Source organism: Tupaia chinensis, unplaced genomic scaffold, assembly GCF_000334495.1.
Source record: "Tupaia chinensis unplaced genomic scaffold, TupChi_1.0 Scaffold000568_1, whole genome shotgun sequence".
Classification (NCBI taxonomy): Eukaryota; Metazoa; Chordata; class Mammalia; order Scandentia; family Tupaiidae; genus Tupaia; species Tupaia belangeri.
Window position 1 is genome coordinate 797,417 of NW_006160082.1, and position 16,639 is coordinate 814,055.

At 46.6% G+C, this 16,639-nt stretch overlaps 1 protein-coding gene across 4 annotated transcripts in view; it reads left to right on the top strand.

The window, feature by feature from the left end:
* Window positions 1–16,639, top strand: part of TTC7B (tetratricopeptide repeat domain 7B) — a 272,398-nt gene that overhangs the window by 136,502 nt on the left and 119,257 nt on the right. For all 4 annotated transcript variants that reach the window (XM_014591391.2, XM_014591392.2, XM_014591394.2 and 1 more), the window contains exons 9-12: window positions 10,606–10,689; window positions 11,667–11,771; window positions 13,662–13,779; window positions 16,085–16,142. In XM_014591391.2, the coding sequence (XP_014446877.1) occupies window positions 10,606–10,689; window positions 11,667–11,771; window positions 13,662–13,779; window positions 16,085–16,142 (365 nt within the window). The remainder of the gene's footprint in view (window positions 1–10,605; window positions 10,690–11,666; window positions 11,772–13,661; window positions 13,780–16,084; window positions 16,143–16,639) is intronic.

Genomic DNA, 16,639 nt, shown 5'->3' on the forward strand with positions numbered 1-16,639 from the left:
GTTTTATGCTATAGGGCATGTGTGCTCACCAGAAAGACAGAGAGAGACAGAGAGATAGAAAGCCAAAAATCATCTCCCGGGGGATGGCCACGCCGCAATCCCTTCTCTTCCATTCTCCTCTCGGGATCTTGGGCACGCATACACACATGCCTTGTGTGAGTTTAAGTCACCGGATCCAGGACCCGAACTGTAGTCGACTACATGGGAGTCCAGCGACATAGCCATTACGCTAACTGCTGGTCCCCCTCTCACCTATTTTCTGTCTCTGCGAATTTGCCCAGTCTAGGTCTACCTGTATAAATGCAGTCTTGTAGTACTTGCCTTTTTATGTCTGGCTTATTCCACTTAGCCTGCTTTCGAGGGTCCACATGTTGTGATATTTCATCTGATAGCATATACCAGAACTTCATTGCTTTTTATGGCTGAATAATATCTCATTGTATGTGTATGTCACATTTTGTTTTTCTGTTTATTTTTTGATGGACACCTGAGTTGTTTTGGCTATTGTGAATAATGCCACAGTGAACACCGGCATACCTGTGTTCTTTTCTGTTCTTTTGGATATATACCTAGGAGTAGAATTGCTGAGTCATATGCATTTAACTTTTTTTTTTAAAGGAAAAAAAGCTTCTTTATATCCTTCTTTCACTAGAGAGGAGTGGAGAGAGAGAAGGACCCCCTCACAGAACCATGATCTTCCCCACAGTCTTCCAGCCAGCCAGGGTCACAGGCATGCCTGAGCTGTCCAGGTCCCCCCAGACCTCCCACGTGGCTCCGCTATCACACGGCAGCACCCTACTTCTCAGGCCACCATGGCTGGGCCTCTGTGTTTAACTCTTTGAGGAACTCCTAACCTTTTTCACAGCAGCTGCACTGTTTTACATTCCCACCAGCAATGTAGGAAAGTCCCAGCTACTCTGCATCTTTACTGACACTTGTTATTTTTGTCTTCTTAACTGTAGCCATCCTGGTAGACATGAAGTGGTATCCCACTATGGATTTGATTTGCATTTCCCTAATGACTAGTGATGTCAAGCATGTTTCTTTCGTGTGCTTATTGGCCACTTATGTATCTTCTTTGGAGAAAGAACTGAGCCAGTCCTTTGTCCATTTTTAAATCTGTTGCTGAGTTACAACTGTTCTTTATTGTTGATAATAAACTCTTATTAGATACATGATTTGCAGTGTATTCTATTCTGTAGGTTATCTGTTCACTTTTTTTCATAGTTTGTTTTGCTGTACAAAGGTATCTTTTTTTTTGAAGAGGATTTTTTGCTATAGGGCGCGTGCGCTCGCCAGACAGACAGAGAGAGAGAGACAGAAAGCGAGAAATCACCCCCCAGGGGGGATGGCCATGCCACAATCCCTTCTCCTTCATTCTCTTCTCGGGCTCTTGGGCATGCACGCACACGCGCCCGGTGTTAGTTTAAGCCACCGGGTCCGGGACTCGAACCGCAGTCGACTACGTGGGAGTCCAGCGACATAGCTATTATGCTAACTGCTGGTCCCATAGGTTTCTAATGTGATTAAGTCCAATGCATTTTTTGTTGTTGTTGCTCATGTTCTCCGTGTTATGTCTAAGAACCTACAGTCAATCCCAGGTCTCAGAGATTTACCCCTATTTTGAGTTAATTTTGTCTATGGTAGGGGTACAACTCCATTCTTTTGCGTTTGGAAATCCAGCTGTCCCAGCACCATATGTTGAAGAGACTATTCTTTCCTCTGTTGAGTAGACTTGGCACCCTTGTTCAAAATCAATTGGCTACAGATATATGGGTTATTTCTGGGATCTTCATTCTGTTCCATTGGCCTATATGTTTATCCTTATGCAATACCATACTGTTTTGATTTCCACAGTAAGCTTTGAGTTAAGTCCTCCAACCTTGTTATTTCTCAAGGCTATTCAGGGCCCCTTGGTAATTCCATACTAATTTGAGGATTAGCTTTTCCATTTTGCCAAAAAAAATTGTTTTAAATTTTAATAGAGATTGCACTAAACCTCTAGATCACTTTGGAATCTGCTTTCTAATGTAAAGATCCCTTCTGTAGTAATCCTGGCAGATGATCCTCAACCTTTATGCAGAGAAGTAGCCATAGAAAGTGAAAAACTCAGCCTTGGAACTGAGCAGATCTGGGTTCAATTGCTGGCTCAACCCTTTTCTCGCTGTGAGACTTCGAGAAAGATACTTTGCCACTCTTAGCTTGTTATGCAAGGTAATGGATACAAGTGGCCAGCGTAGCTCTTGGTATATAATACATACCATTCCGTTCCTCTGGTTGTTAGTAAAGACAGAGCTGAAATCCGTCTCCTTCCTTGTAAATTCTACCTATTTCGTCTTTTTGGAACAGTAGGGCAAGTCCTGTCTTGCCTCAATGGCAGCTCTCAAAGACACTTATTATATTGTCTTTTTACTTCCCTCATGAAGCATCCCCATTCCTTTCACCCAGGGATTTGAGAACTTTTTCTTTAAGGGCTCAGATACTAATATTACAGACTTTGAAGGCCAAGAGGCAAAACCAAGGATATTGTGTAGGTATAAGAAGAGAAAAAAAAAAAAATTTCTGGGGCCAGCAGGTGGCATGATGGTTGGAGTGATGGATTCCCACATGGCTGACTGCGGTTCAAGCCCTGGACCCTGCCACTTGATAAAATTCAAAATATAATAAGTGAATACAATGTTTTGTAACATAGATCCATTAATGAGAAGAAGGAGATTATTTGCCAGGAAAGGGAGGGGGGCAGGAGATTAAACTATTGCTTAATCTGAGTTCAGTTAGCATTTCCTCTAACCAAATTGATGGCGAGTGTTCAACTATAAAAATTATTTTTCTCTTTGGCCTCTGTGAAAATAGGCAGCAGGTTGGATTGAGCCCTCAGGCCATGGTTCCTGTAGTCCTTTCCAGATTCTTTGCAATTCACTGCACTTCTCTTTTGTCTTTGGTCCTTAAAAAGATATCCAAAAGATTGGATCCTAACAGTCCCTCCATATTCCTGCCTCCCTTCACGTGACATACCCCTGCCTGCCGCACTCCGGTCCTCCCCCACCTCCTCCATCTTCACGTGGGGGAAGCTGCAGCCATGGTTGAAGGGTTTAACACCTGATGGTCTAAGGTGGGAGGCACATTGAAAACAATGCTAAGAGGTGAGAGGAAGCTGAAAAAGGAGAGGTAGGAACAGACTTAGTGCATTTTGCGAAGGTAGCAAAAACAGCCACATCAGCAAAGCTGCCCACGCGGTGGTGTCTGAGTAGGACCCTGGAGACCCTTTCCTCACTGGGCAGGCTGGGGCAGGTTGCTTCACATAGTTGAGAAGAGATCATGGTGGAGGATGTGTTGAAATTCTGCAATAAAGTTTGTGGCCTTTGAAAAATAACCCTCGCTCTGCTCCTCCCACAGTGGCCAGGGGCGCTGATACCCTTTAATTTAAGCATATGCCAAAGCAATAACACTTTGAGACTCCTCTGTTTGGAGCACTATTGCTGTTTAAAGCAGAAAGAGAAATAAAAGAGTGGGGCTTGGCTGAGGAGTGTGCTGTATTCTCTTCCCAATATAGGGGGAAAGATTGAGCCAGCTTTGAAGTCATCTATGTTTTCTGAAAACTGAAGGAGAGGGTGGTTTTTATTTGTGCTGAGAGTCCCAGAAATATGTCTTTTCAAAGCCTTTTCTGGATCCAGGCTCCTATGAAATCGATCTCTCAAACTCCATTTTAATTCATACTTTTATTTTTAGTGAATTCAGAAATAAGAGCTTTGAACTGAGTAGCATGAGACCTGGGTTGGCCCCTGCGTGGCCCTGGGCAGGTCCCGTCTCCTCTCCAGTCTTAGTTTCCACATGTATAAAGTAGGGATGGAACCAGGTCATCTTGGTGGTCCCACTCGCTCTGTGAACTTGTCATTCTGCAGGTCTCAGAGAGCAATCCCAAATCCCAGACTAGCTTAGGTAGTTTTTCATTGCTAACAGTAAAGAAAAGAAACACTTTCATATACCTCGTTCTATTTTTTTTTTAAATCGCACACAACTGCAAGGAATTACACTGATTTATTAAACGTATGGGATATAGGAAAGAAAATCTCCCTAATCAGTTGAAAGATCTATGTTATGGGAGCTTCTAGGACATGACGGCCCTGTCCACAAGGTGAATAACGCAGACTACAGGGTTTGTTCTCTTTTAATGGTGAGGTGTGTTCGACATAGGCTTTCAGGCGACATGTGAGGGGTATCTGATTATTTTACTTCTGCTCCCTCCCCCATGGCTTTTGAATGCTGAATCTCACTCTCAAATTCCAAAAATAGACTTTGGCTTCTCCGTGCCTGTGGTATTATACAGCTGTCACTGCCACGCACCCGGTTTGTGTAATTGGGCTTTGCGTACCAGGAAGGTAATTGCTAAATCCTTTTCTTATGCCAGGAGAACTTCTCATTCCCAGATCCCCCTCAAAGATGGCTGAGTTATGAAAAGAGACTAGAAAGGCAGAAGCTCTTGCTACTAAAGGAAACATTTTTGCAAGTGACATTTGACAGCTACTCGCATGATTAGGATGCCATTTAGAGTCGAATTATTGTTCTACCAAATATTCGTGGTATTAAATGACTGCTATCTGGGATTTAGAGAGGTGGCCGGAGTGTGATTACAGCAAACAGCTCTCTCTTTTCCTGGTAGAAATAATAGCACTGCCAAATCCATCTTCTTTTTTTTTTTTTTTCTGTGACAGAGGTGATTTGGAGATGTCACCTGCTGTTTTGTGTGGGTGACTCAGGGATCTGCTGGTCTGGATCGGACCCCATCACCCCCTCCCTAGCCCACACTGCTATCTCTGCCAGACACCAGAAGTGGAACAGGGCTGGTGTCTAGCTGCAGTCTCTTCCTTTCCACTTAGAGGTTCCTATCCACTCTGCCATCCACTGATACGCCCATCACCATGCCCAGGGGGCATTATCCCCACCCCCAGTCCCTCCTTTAGATTGAACCCCACGGGCACTGGGGCTTGCCTCGAGCCTAGGCAGTCAGGCCCCAGAACTGGTGCCTTTCCCTCGTGGCTCTTCTCCTTGTCCTTACTCTCTGTTATGCCAGGCCTGGGGCATTAAGGCAGCTTCTTGGGGGACCAGCAGTTAGCGTAATGGCTATGTCGCTGCATTCCCATGTTGTCGACCGTGGTTCAAGTACCAGACCCGGTGGCTTAAACCCATTCCGGGCACATGTGCGTGCATGCCCAAGATCCCGAGAGGAGAATGAAGGAGAAGGGATTGCGGTGTGACCATCACCCCGGGAAGTGATTTCTCGCTTTCTGTCTCTCTGCCTCTCTCTGTCTTTCTGGTGAGCACACATGCCCAATAGAAAAAAACCTCTCCAAAAAAAAAAAGAAGGCAGCTTCTTGTATGTCCCTTTTCACTCCCTTCCTCCCAAGTGCAGAACACCTAGTGTCTTCGAAAAAGTCCATCTGCAATAGTACTTACCTTTCACTGGCATCATTATTTAAAAATGAATGCTTTTACTTTGTTTTATTTATTTTATGAGCATACCTACCTACCTACCTACCTACCTCCCCACAATATTAAAATGGAAATTTCTACTCTGCCATATACAGATGTGATTGGGAGTTCTTAGAAGAATAAACAGAATTGGGGTGAGCAAACACCCCGTCCAAGGGGCAGGGGGATGGCGATTGCCCATGTGACAACCCAAGCTTACTTTTATTGTACACAGATGCTTCTCGTGTGGACCGACCTGAGCCGCTCAGGGGGTATAGAATCTGGATGTTTGTGGAAGCATGGGGGAGGGGAGCACATGCCACACATCCAAATGGTATGCTGGCCACCAAGATTTTGGAGGCATCTGGAGCTGCCTGGGTGTTTTTCCAGAGCCAGCGTGCCATCTCCATATGTCACAAGATGCCAGGAGCCCACAGGAAGACAGAGCCATTGACGGTGACACCAGAGCTCCAACGGCTCTGAGTTGGGGTGAAGGGTTAAGCTATAATTGTTGCTTTTCCCACCTCTCTTTATGACCCCAACATGACCCACTATTGTTATAGTTACCAGAGAGGAGACTAAACTAGGCGAGGTCTAGGAAAGCCACAGCAGGGTAGGGAAAATGCCTGACCATGCACGTCCTGGTCAGATTGAGCACCTCTGAGATGGCCCGGTGACGTGCGTGACCGGCTACTGCACTGCAGGTGGATATCACGGGGTCAGTAAACCGCCGTGGAAACTCTGCAAGCCAGATAGTGTTGTTCCTCCTTAGCCTCAGGGATCCAAAAGAGGCCATTGGACCAGGGCCCCCCTTAGCGGTAGAAGGTATTTCTGGAGCTCTGAAGTCATTGGCGTGCATGTGGTCTTTTCAGGGGCCTTTCATCTAGCTATATTCTGCTTGGTCTAGCAGGAGTGGGCCCGATGAGTTAGTGTCAGTGGCATGTCTGCAGTGGGAGTCTCGCAGCGGTAGGGTGTGGTAGTTATGGGCTCAAATGCTCGATTCACATCTGGCTCCGCCATCAACTTGCTGAGACCCTGTCCAGTCACTTAACACCTCTGTGTTTCACTCTCCTCACTTGTAAGTGGAGGACGACAATAGGACCGCCTCGTACCCTGCCGGGTTATTAGGATGCCTACACAGGCCATATTTATATAGCAGTTAAAATCGTACCTGGCTACATTGTGTCACCCAAAAACTTAAAGAAAGAAAGAAATGAGAGGCATACATTCCAGTCCAGTTCCTTAAAGTAGTGTTCTATGTTCAAGGGTCTCAGATTAAATCCTTTTTGAAAATGAAGAAACATTTTATGCAGTGAAGAATCATTTCTGATATATCTTAAGTTTAAGCGTTCATACATTGAATTTGGGTAAAGTGATAATGTTTGTTGTATTTCCTTTCTTTCTTTCTTTCTTTTTTTGGAGCGGTTTTTGCTATAGGATGCGGGCGCTTGCCAGAAAGACAGAGAGATAGCAAGTGAGAAATCCCCCCCCCCCCCAGGGGGGATGGCCATGCTGCAATCCCTTCTCCTCCTCCGCTCTCCTCTCAGAATCTTGGGCACGCACACGCACGCACCCGGTGTGAGTTTAAGCCAACAGGTCTGGGACTCAAACCGCGGTAGGCTACATGGGAGTTCAGCGACATAGCCATTATGCTAACTGCTGATCCCTGTATTTCCTTTTTTAATATAAGAATGTTAAACATTTTTTAAAGATGAGTGACAGCTGACCTTATTTAGTGCTTACTAGCCTGTGTCTGAGGTACTGTTTCTTTTGGCTTAGCTAATTTAATCTCCCTGACAGCTCTCTGCATTAATTACTGCTAGACTTCCCATTTTACAGTGAGGAATCTAGCACAGGGGGGTTAACTGGCTTGTCCAAATTCACACACTTACCGTTTGGTGCGTTTGGTGGCCTATCGATTCTTCGTTTCTAGCTACTCTTCATGTTGGAAACTCACTGTGCTGAGGGGTACACTGCTTATGGCTGGAGGGTAGGACTTGTCATAGGAGGGGCCTGAAGTATCAACTGAGTGGATGCTCAAGGCCCTGGCTATGTGTGGCAGACCCTGGCTTGTTAGCTTAAGCAGCACAGGAATTTATGCAGCCATACTGCCTAGCTCACAGGATCCACAGAGGCAAAGATGAGACCCGAGCAGCAATCAAGGCAGTCAGGCCCATCCAGGTGGGAGGACACAGTTTGCTCAGTAGGCCTCTGCCAAACATGCTACTGTGACCCCCCGACACCTGGCCACTGGGTAAAGTCCAGTGCTCCCCCACCCCTGTGCCTCACTGCCTCCAGGTTCAAACCCTGGCAGGAGTATCGGATACGTATGTCTGGGTCATGTGACATAGTCCTACTGCTTTCCTTTTTTCTGGGGCTCTCCCTACCCCAGGTAGTCAGAAGAGTTTTGAAGTGATAGGTAGCCAGAATAACAAATGTCTTCTCCTTTGGTGCTCTGACTAGGCGTCCCAGGTCCTGAACCTCCTGTCCCCAGGACCGTGCGATGCTCCTCTTGATGCTCCTCTCTGTGAGGGCCAGGGCTGTCTTCCTCTGTTGTCTTCCAGCGTCACCCGGAGTGGAGCTCTGTTCATTGGGCTTCCAGTCGGTGTTTGGCACAGAGTGTAATGAGTACGTTAGCCTTTGGCACAGAAGAAATAAGGATGTACACTTTTTATAGCACCTACCTTTCTGATTCGGAGCACGCTGTTTCAGCTGCTCGACTCCTTTTGTTTATCAGGAAAACAGTTGATATTTATCATTCCTCTCAGCAAAGAGGGAGACAAGGCATCTACACATTTCCATGGCTCCGTGTGTATGTTTAGGTACCTAATGGTTCCATGCAGTGAATCAGTGGAGCAGGGCTGTTGGGACAGACCTGCTGTGGGCGTCATCTGCCTTCTTCTCTGCACTCGCTGACTCTCTTGAGCCTCCTGGAACCTGTTCGTTTCCTCAGTTTCTTCACTCCGCCTGCTCGCTGCTCTCCTGTTAGAGATGCTGGAGTCCCCTCTGCAAAACAAGCACCCAGATAAACAGCCTTTCTTCAACCCCAGGCATCCCTCACACGTCCTTCCTCTACTCCTCACCTTCATCTTTCCTTCATCCATCGCCCCCCTTCAGCACACCCCGGAACTGCACGCACAGAGCCTGGCCACCCGATTGCTAGATCCAGTGACTTTTTGGCCCCCGTTGCTCATTTCCCTTCCCAAGGTCCTTTCTATGTGGTGACACTGACCCACCCTCACCCCAGCCCAGATTGCCCCTCGTAGTTTCCTTCCTGGCCCTCTTTCTCTCCCTGTCCCTTCAGCAGGTATGTTCCCCAAGGTTCTGGCCCTTCTGCCTTCTCTGCAGATACTCGTTTGGGGTGATCTGATCTCGTCCAGTAACTTCAACTCTTTTCTCAGACATTTGGCTCTTGTTAAATCTTTCTCTTGAGGTTCCAGATCGTCTCTAGTTGTCTGCAGTAAATCATTACAATAGCTCAAGCTCTCTGTCTTCTGTCCCTGTTAACCTGCTTCCTGAGTCTCCCTTAATCTAAAATCATCTCTCTCATACACACACATGCACACACGTACACATACACATGCACACACACACACACACACACACGGCTTCTGTGCCATAGGTTTGCTCCCAGGTTTGTACACCAGAGACCCTGGGGACCCCGTCAGGCCCTGAATCACCAGCCGTTCTACCTGCTATAGATGGCCTGTCCTGGCTGGCTCTAACTTGGGCATGTTTCTTGGTTCTGAAGCCCCTGGACTTTTCTTTTTCTTTTTTCTTTCTTTTTTTTTTTTTTTTTGAGAGAGATTTTTGCTATAGGGCACATGTGCTCACGGGAGAGACAGAAAGTATAAATCACTCCCTGGGGGAATGGTCAAGCCACAGTCTCTTCTCCATTCTCCTCTCAGGATCTTAGGCATGCGTGCACACATGCCTGGATGAGTTTCAAGGCACTGGGTCTGGGACTCAAACCACAGTGACTGCGTGGGAGTCCAGCACCTTAACCACTATGCCACCTGCTGGTCCTAAGCCCCGGACCTTTCTATTCACATGGTCCCTGGCTGCCTCCATTGTGGTCTTACACCTCATCCCAAGCTCCCACGACTTCCCGAAGCTCTGATATGATCACCTCACCCTCTGTGCAGGAACCAGAGCTCCTCCCTGACTGAGAGGGAAGTCCACGTGGAGATGAGCAGCCACACAGGCAGGCACTGCACACCGGAAGAGGAGAGAGGCATGAGTCTGCCCTTGGTAGTTTCTCATAGCGGGGCTGGGCGGGCCCAGGGAGGGCGAGGTCAGTCATGTTCATGTATAGCTGTCGGGGTGAGAACTTCCGGTCACTGAGGGGGAGAACCAGGGCTGGGGAGGAGGAGAGAGATGGAACAGCCTTGCAAAGGAACTGCCGTTTCAGGCTCTCAGGGTCGTGGCTCCAGCCACCTGTCCTCGAACCTGACTGCCCACTGCTGTGTACCACCCCCTGGACTGGGTTTATACTGGACCACCTGCACTGCCAGGTCAAAGCCTACCCTTCCATGCCTCTGTGTCTTTGTTCATGCTACCCTCTTCCTGGAGTGCCACTTCATCCCATAGCTGGGTTGCTTTCCTTCTCTTTAATCAAGGCCCAGCCCAGGTACCATTCTTGCCGGGTGCCGTTCCCGAGTCCTGAGTTCACTTTCCCATAGACATCCTGTTTCCCACCCTTGGGGCACTTGTCCTTTTGGCCTTGTATTTGAGTTGATGTTCCAAAAAAAAAAGGTGTAAAGCTACTTGAGGTCAGCGGTCGTATCTTAGTTAACTGTGGGTAGTCCTGGCCTCTGGTGTAGTGTGTGAACAACATGGGGACTCTTCAGAAGATGTTTGCTGGAGGATTTAAAAAAAAAAAAATTAGTTAATTTTAATTTTTTTTTTTTTTTTTTTTTTGCTATAGGGCACATGCACTCACCAGAGAAAGAGAGAGAGAGAGAGTAAAAAAACAAGCCTCCAGGTCTAGAACTCAAGCCGCAGTTGGCCATGTGGGAGTTTAGCACCTTAACCACCGTGCCACCTGCTGACCCCGAGGATTGTGTTGTAAGCATTCAAGGGAAGTAGATTTCATAGGCTCACCTTAGTCTGCATTTGTTTTTCTTTCCAAACCAGTGCTTAGAAAGAGCCATGAAGTTTGCCTTCGAGGAGTTCCATCTCTGGTACCAGTTTGCTTTGTCACTGATGGCCGCAGGAAAAGTGAGTCGCCCTTTGGGATACGCAATCTTTAGGGTGATGGGTAACACCACTGAATTTCACAGAGTGACACAACACCTCTGGAAGTCAATAGCGCCATTTGGAACTGTGCTGTGGTCCTTTCTTAATGAACAATCAAATGATTTAGAAGCCAAGATAGACTTCCCCCTGGGAAGAAAAAATTCTGAAATAGTTGCCTTTTTCTAGGCATTGGGACTTCTTCCTGTGGAATGGACCAACTTAAGCTGAAGCTAGTTCTCCCTGCTCCTTTCACGTGTTCCCAGAGGGGAAGCTGGGTTGGCTTTAGCAGTCTATTCAGTTAGGCAGCAGGTGATGTCGGGTTGAAGTACTGCTGCATTGAAACCTGGGGCTGCCCCCACAGCTTGGAAACTCCTAGTACCTCAGTTTCTTCTTCGGTGAAATGGGATAAGATAGTATCTACTTCATAGACTTGTTACCAGGTAAATGAGAGAACACCGGAAGGGCCTAGAATAACACCTCTCCCCCACTGAGCACACAGTCAGTAAAGATGGTAGCCATTGTTTTTCTTCCTAATTTGGGTCCACTTAGTGAATTTTCCCTTTAGTGAATTAAATCTAAGATCTAAGGTTATGGGGATCCAATGAACTTGGAAATTTTGTACAGTGTAATTTAACTGGGTATTTTAGTTGTATAAGAATGGAAGCTTCCACTGTCTGTATTTTTTCCCTGATTTTTATAATGTCTATGCAATCAGAGAACGCAGCTATGGGGGTGTTGGGGAGCATCATCGCTTGTTTTGACTGCAGTTTACTCCCCTGGCACTCAGAAGCTTCAAGCCCGTATCCTCATAGTCCCAAGGCCCACTATTGGGTGGGATCCAGAGTTGGGAAACCTCATGCGGGAGGCATCTGGATCAGAAGCCCCACTGAGAAAGACTTTTTAGTATTAGATTCTGTCAAACATGTTGAGTTTCACAGAAATAATCTGCTCTTGCCAAGTCCGCTCGGGCCGTGAAGGTGCTGAAGGAGTGTATCCGCCTGAAGCCAGACGATGCCTCCATCCCACTCCTGGCCGCCAAGCTGTGCATGGGCTCCCTGCATTGGGTGAGTAGGTGCAGCCCCACTCCTCAGCACAGGGCCCTGGGCAAGGCTGCCAGCCTCCACCATGCCGAGGGAGGGCTAGAGCCATCAGCTGCTGAGGGCTAGAGCCATCAGCTGCTCAGAAACAAGGCCGTGTGGAGGCCTGGACCTCAGGCCTGGGCCCTGCTTCCCAGGCTTTGCTACCCACCAGGACCGAGGGGAGCCAGGATGGTCCCGGGGTCCTCTGAGCCTTTATATTTCATGTGAATGTGCTTCACAAGTAGCATGGATGAGGAGGCATTAAAAGTCACGTGCAGGGACATCTTGCTTTAGGCAGGTGACACAGGACCGAGCAGGCCTGAGTCCCTGATTTGTCCGTTGTTGCTGAGACTGGGTTTGCCCGTGAGGCACAGTTCCCCCTTACTTTCGCTCATGTGTGAACCCACCTTCCTCCATTTCTCTTCTCACACACACTTTTTTCTCTGGATATTCTTGTTCAGATATAAATTTGGCAATAGACTGATTTGTAAAAATTCTTGTACTGCAAAAATATATCATTTGAGTAGAAAACAAGAAATTCAGACTAATTGCTGAGATGCTGATATAGGAAATTGCCACATACCATAGAATTTTAATTTTTTTTTTAACTTCATACCAAGATTAATGATGAGAAGAATTTGCTGGAAAGATGGACACTCCTTGCTAGCTCAGGGTTCTCAGCATTTGGTCCTGGCTGCTTGGTTTTGTCCAGGTGGTCTTACCCAGCAGGAGAAGAACAGGCTTCGTGAAGTCTACTTCTGTTCAGTTTTGCTTGGGGAATGTAGAAGAAAAAAGGCATTTTGAAAAAGCAGACTCTCACCTGAAACTTTGCACAGCTGTGAAAGCATGGTGTGGTCATGTGGGTTTTGACAGTTTGGGGCTGTGAGTGAAGCTGACAGGACAGGCCAGCTCCAGGGTGGGCAGAGGGGTGGACCAGGGGCCGGGAACACGCCAGCTTCCAGCAGTGAGGGTTGCCTCTGTCCAGCTATGGCTTCCTTTATTGCCATCACATGTACGTCTCCAAGGGCCTAAAATAAACCTCTTTTTTTTTTTTTTTAAGATGAGCGTCACACATTTTTTTCTGTATTTTTTTCTTATACTTTTATTATTAAAATTCCCACACCACCACAGAAGTCAAGAGTGGAATGTATTCCCATGTCCTCTCACCCAGCTCTGTAACACCAACACATGCCACACTTCGAAGCAACAGATCTTATTTTTGCCTCTGATGAGTGTGCAAGAGGTCTCCTTGTGGGCATAGTTGCAGGTGCACATTTCTCACTGAAATCTGCTGCCCCGAGGCCCCTATGTTATGTGCTGTAAAATAAGTAGATGGAGTAGTGAAATTTTTTACAGCTGGTGGCAGAGAGAATCCAAGCCTAGGTGGATTCTTTATGTCATGGGGGGGAAAAAAAAGAGACCCAAACACAAAACATTCCAAGACGTCTAATCTTTACAAGAATTGGTTGTTGGAAAGTCATGCCGTATATCTTTCTGTTTTTCTATGCAAAAATGCATCATGACTTTTCTGACAACCCAATACACTTAATTCAACTTCTGGAAACCTAGCGCAACCTCGTGAGAGAGCCCGTCAGTAAAAAATAAGGGGAAAAGAGCAGACCCACCAAGTATGAAAGAGACTTTGAGAAAGAAGGCAAAGGAACCATAGGAAAGCTGTAAAGGAAAAAGGCAGGGAGGAATCCTGGGGACTGTGCAAGTCTCAGTAAGAGAAACAGGATCTCCAGAGGGGAAGAAGATTTGGGAGTTCTTTTCAAAGTGATGAATCACAAACCCATGTTTAGTAGTAGAAGCTAGGGGAGCTCACGTTAGAAGTTTTGCAGGTGGTTGTTATTGTTAACTTGTCTCATTTTTCAGTTGGAAGAGGCTGAAAAGTTTGCCAAAACCGTCGTCGATGTGGGAGAGAAAACGTCAGAGTTCAAGGCCAAAGGCTACTTAGCTCTGGGACTGACGTACAGTCTGCAGGCCACTGACGGTGAGAGAAGTCCCGCCCCTTGGGAGCTGCGGAGAGCAGGGCCAGGCGCCTCATCTGAACTGCAGAATTCAAGCCACCCCCTTCTGCCTAACAAGGGCATAGGAGCTGGGTCATTCTAGCATGCTATCCCATGAGGTTCCAGGAGCTGCTGTTTTCTTTGCATAGATTGGTAGGAGAATGGGAGGGAAGCCCTGAACCCAGGGCCCCTGGGCTCTGTCACTGGCCCATGGTGATGGTACTACCCCAGGCCCCTCACTGCCAGGTTCAGGGCATCTGCTATGAGTACAAGATGAGCAGCACCTCAAGAGGTGACTTGCCCACCCCCGTCTTATGCCTGCCCTTATTCCAGCACTCAGCCTGGGCTGTCCTTGTTTGACAGGGCATTGGATCCTAGGTGCAGGAGTGTAGAGTGCAGAGTGAGAGGCTTCCAGGAAGCTTCCCTTGGCTCGTCAGGGAGTACCCCTTCTCCACTCGCCCATTTGAATCCACAGAAATGTTCTCGTTCAGTGCGGCCGCTCACTGGTTATCCATGGCTCTTGGTGCAGTGGTTTATACATTCTGAAAGTGCTTAGGGCTATAGTGAATGCATTTCTGGCCACAAAGAATCTTGGTTTTTTAAGTTGATTGATTTACTTCTTCCATGAGAGAGACAGCAGTAGAGAAAGAGGGACAGAGAGATAGGTACCCTAATAGGGTCTTCGTGCTGCAATTCACCCCTCGCCTCAGCCATCCGGGATCATGGGTGGCACAACATCCAGCGTACTCAGGGGGTCCTGGGACACAAACCCAGACCTTTCTCTTGTGTATCTGGTTGTGTTACTACTTCACCATCACCTAGCCCTAAAAAAAAATCTTAATTATGTTTTCTGAACGTAATGGTGTTTTCAGTGATATGTTTGCAGAAAGTATGCATTGATGTATTTTTTGAACTTACTAATTTTTTTAACTTTTTGTTAAATATAACATAAAATACAAAAAAAAAAATCTCAAGAAGAAATGTGTAACTTGATGAGTTAGTATAAAATAAAATACCCTTGTAACCCCCACCCTGTTAGGAGCTAGACCCTTGCTAGTTACCTGGGGAGCAAGTATCCATATCCATATGCCTGCTCTCAATTATAAGCTCTTTTCTCCCCTAAGAGAACTTTCTCTCCTTTTTCTTTACAGTTTTGCTATAGTTTATTTTACAAATTATGCCCAAATCCTTCTTTCCTCTGCCATAAAATATCAAAGACCCTGTGGATGTTTCACGTATCAATTACTTTTCAATAATGGAATTTTGCACTAATCTTCCATACATACATAGTAAGTAGGCAATACCAGTACATAGCTTCAAATATAATAACTTTCAGTGCAGAGTAAATTTAATGCCATAGATTTATGTACATAAACTCATGGCTGAGACTATCCTAATTAGCTCTGTAACTTTGAGAGAGTCACCTGACCCTGTTGGGCCTCAGCTTGGATTCATGGTGCAGTTGGGTCACTCTGAGCTGCTCTCTAGCTCAGCCGCTGGTGTTCTGAGTTAGCCAGAGGCTGCGGCCGTGGCCCACTGGGCAGCCCCTCCACTGCTCTCAGTCTGACCCTAGACTGGGGGCTGCCATGGTGGAGTAATTAGACAAGGGCCACCTTCAGTTCTAGCCATGAACAGGTTACTCCAGAATCTTTTCTGGCCCAATAGAGAGTACCTTGTTTTCTTCCAAGACAGGCGATTGAAGGGAGCCATTTCTCATGTGGTCTACACTAGGGAAGTGTCGACTCATACCAGGTGGCCTCATGTTTGCTGATTTTCCAATATCAGTGCTGGTTTGCCTGCTTCATCCCTCGTATCCATATCAAGGAATTAAAGACCCTGGCCATTGTCCAGTGTGAATTAAATTGGCCTTTCATGGCATCAAATGAGTACCCTTAGCCTAGGATCCCAGGCTCTCAGTGTCAGAAGGAACCCTGAAGGCTGCTTGTACCATCCTGATAGGGCCAGTCTTCACCTATGAGTTTCCTGTTTGCACTTGGGGGGACAGATGTGCTCTTTGGAAGTTCCCAGCTGGTCTCTTATAAGTGTCTCCCACAAGCTAGAAGCACTAAGAGTGACCACCCAACTCACACTGTCCCCTTGGCCTTGTCCCAAAGTCTGTCCAGAGATGCAAGTTCCCCAGGGTGGGACCTGTCTTCTAAGGTGCCCAGGACAGGTACTCAGAAATTGTCTCTTTTAGTCCCATCAAATACATAGTTTTTGTGGTGAGATTTGTGTTTCTCAGAATCTTCCTGCTCTCCATGCCACTGACTAATTGAACCCTTTTCTTAGCTTCTTTGCGAGGGATGCAGGAGGTCCTACAGAGAAAGGCGCTTCTTGCATTTCAGAGGTGAGTGGGAGTTCATCTTTTCACTCGGCTGTACATAATGACACCCAAGTATGATAAGTATAAAAAGAAGAGATATTTATAAAGATTATGTAAACAGTGTTTTACCCCTGGGAGTCTTTCATCTTGAACACTGAACATACAGTAGCAGAGCTTGCTGCATCACTTGTTGCCGTGTAAATCTACATTCTTAATCTGTTTATCCATTTGGGCACATTTTATTCATTCCTAATAAAGTGATTTCAGCTTCTACAAGATAGAGGCTTTGCATGTCTAGGGAGACAAGTCCTTTATTAAAGACATTCATCGTTATCTAGAAAGGGGCTCGTTCTTTTCTGGCTTCTTTTTCACATGTCAAGTTGTGAGTTTTTCTGTTATGAAATGAAAGAGCCCGATTTCAGGAAGTCTCTGAAGTGCCGGGTGAAGACTGTAGCCTAGGTGGCCCCCCGCTCCCCTAACCCCATCTTTCTCCATAACACCGAGTGTCGTTCATGAAATCA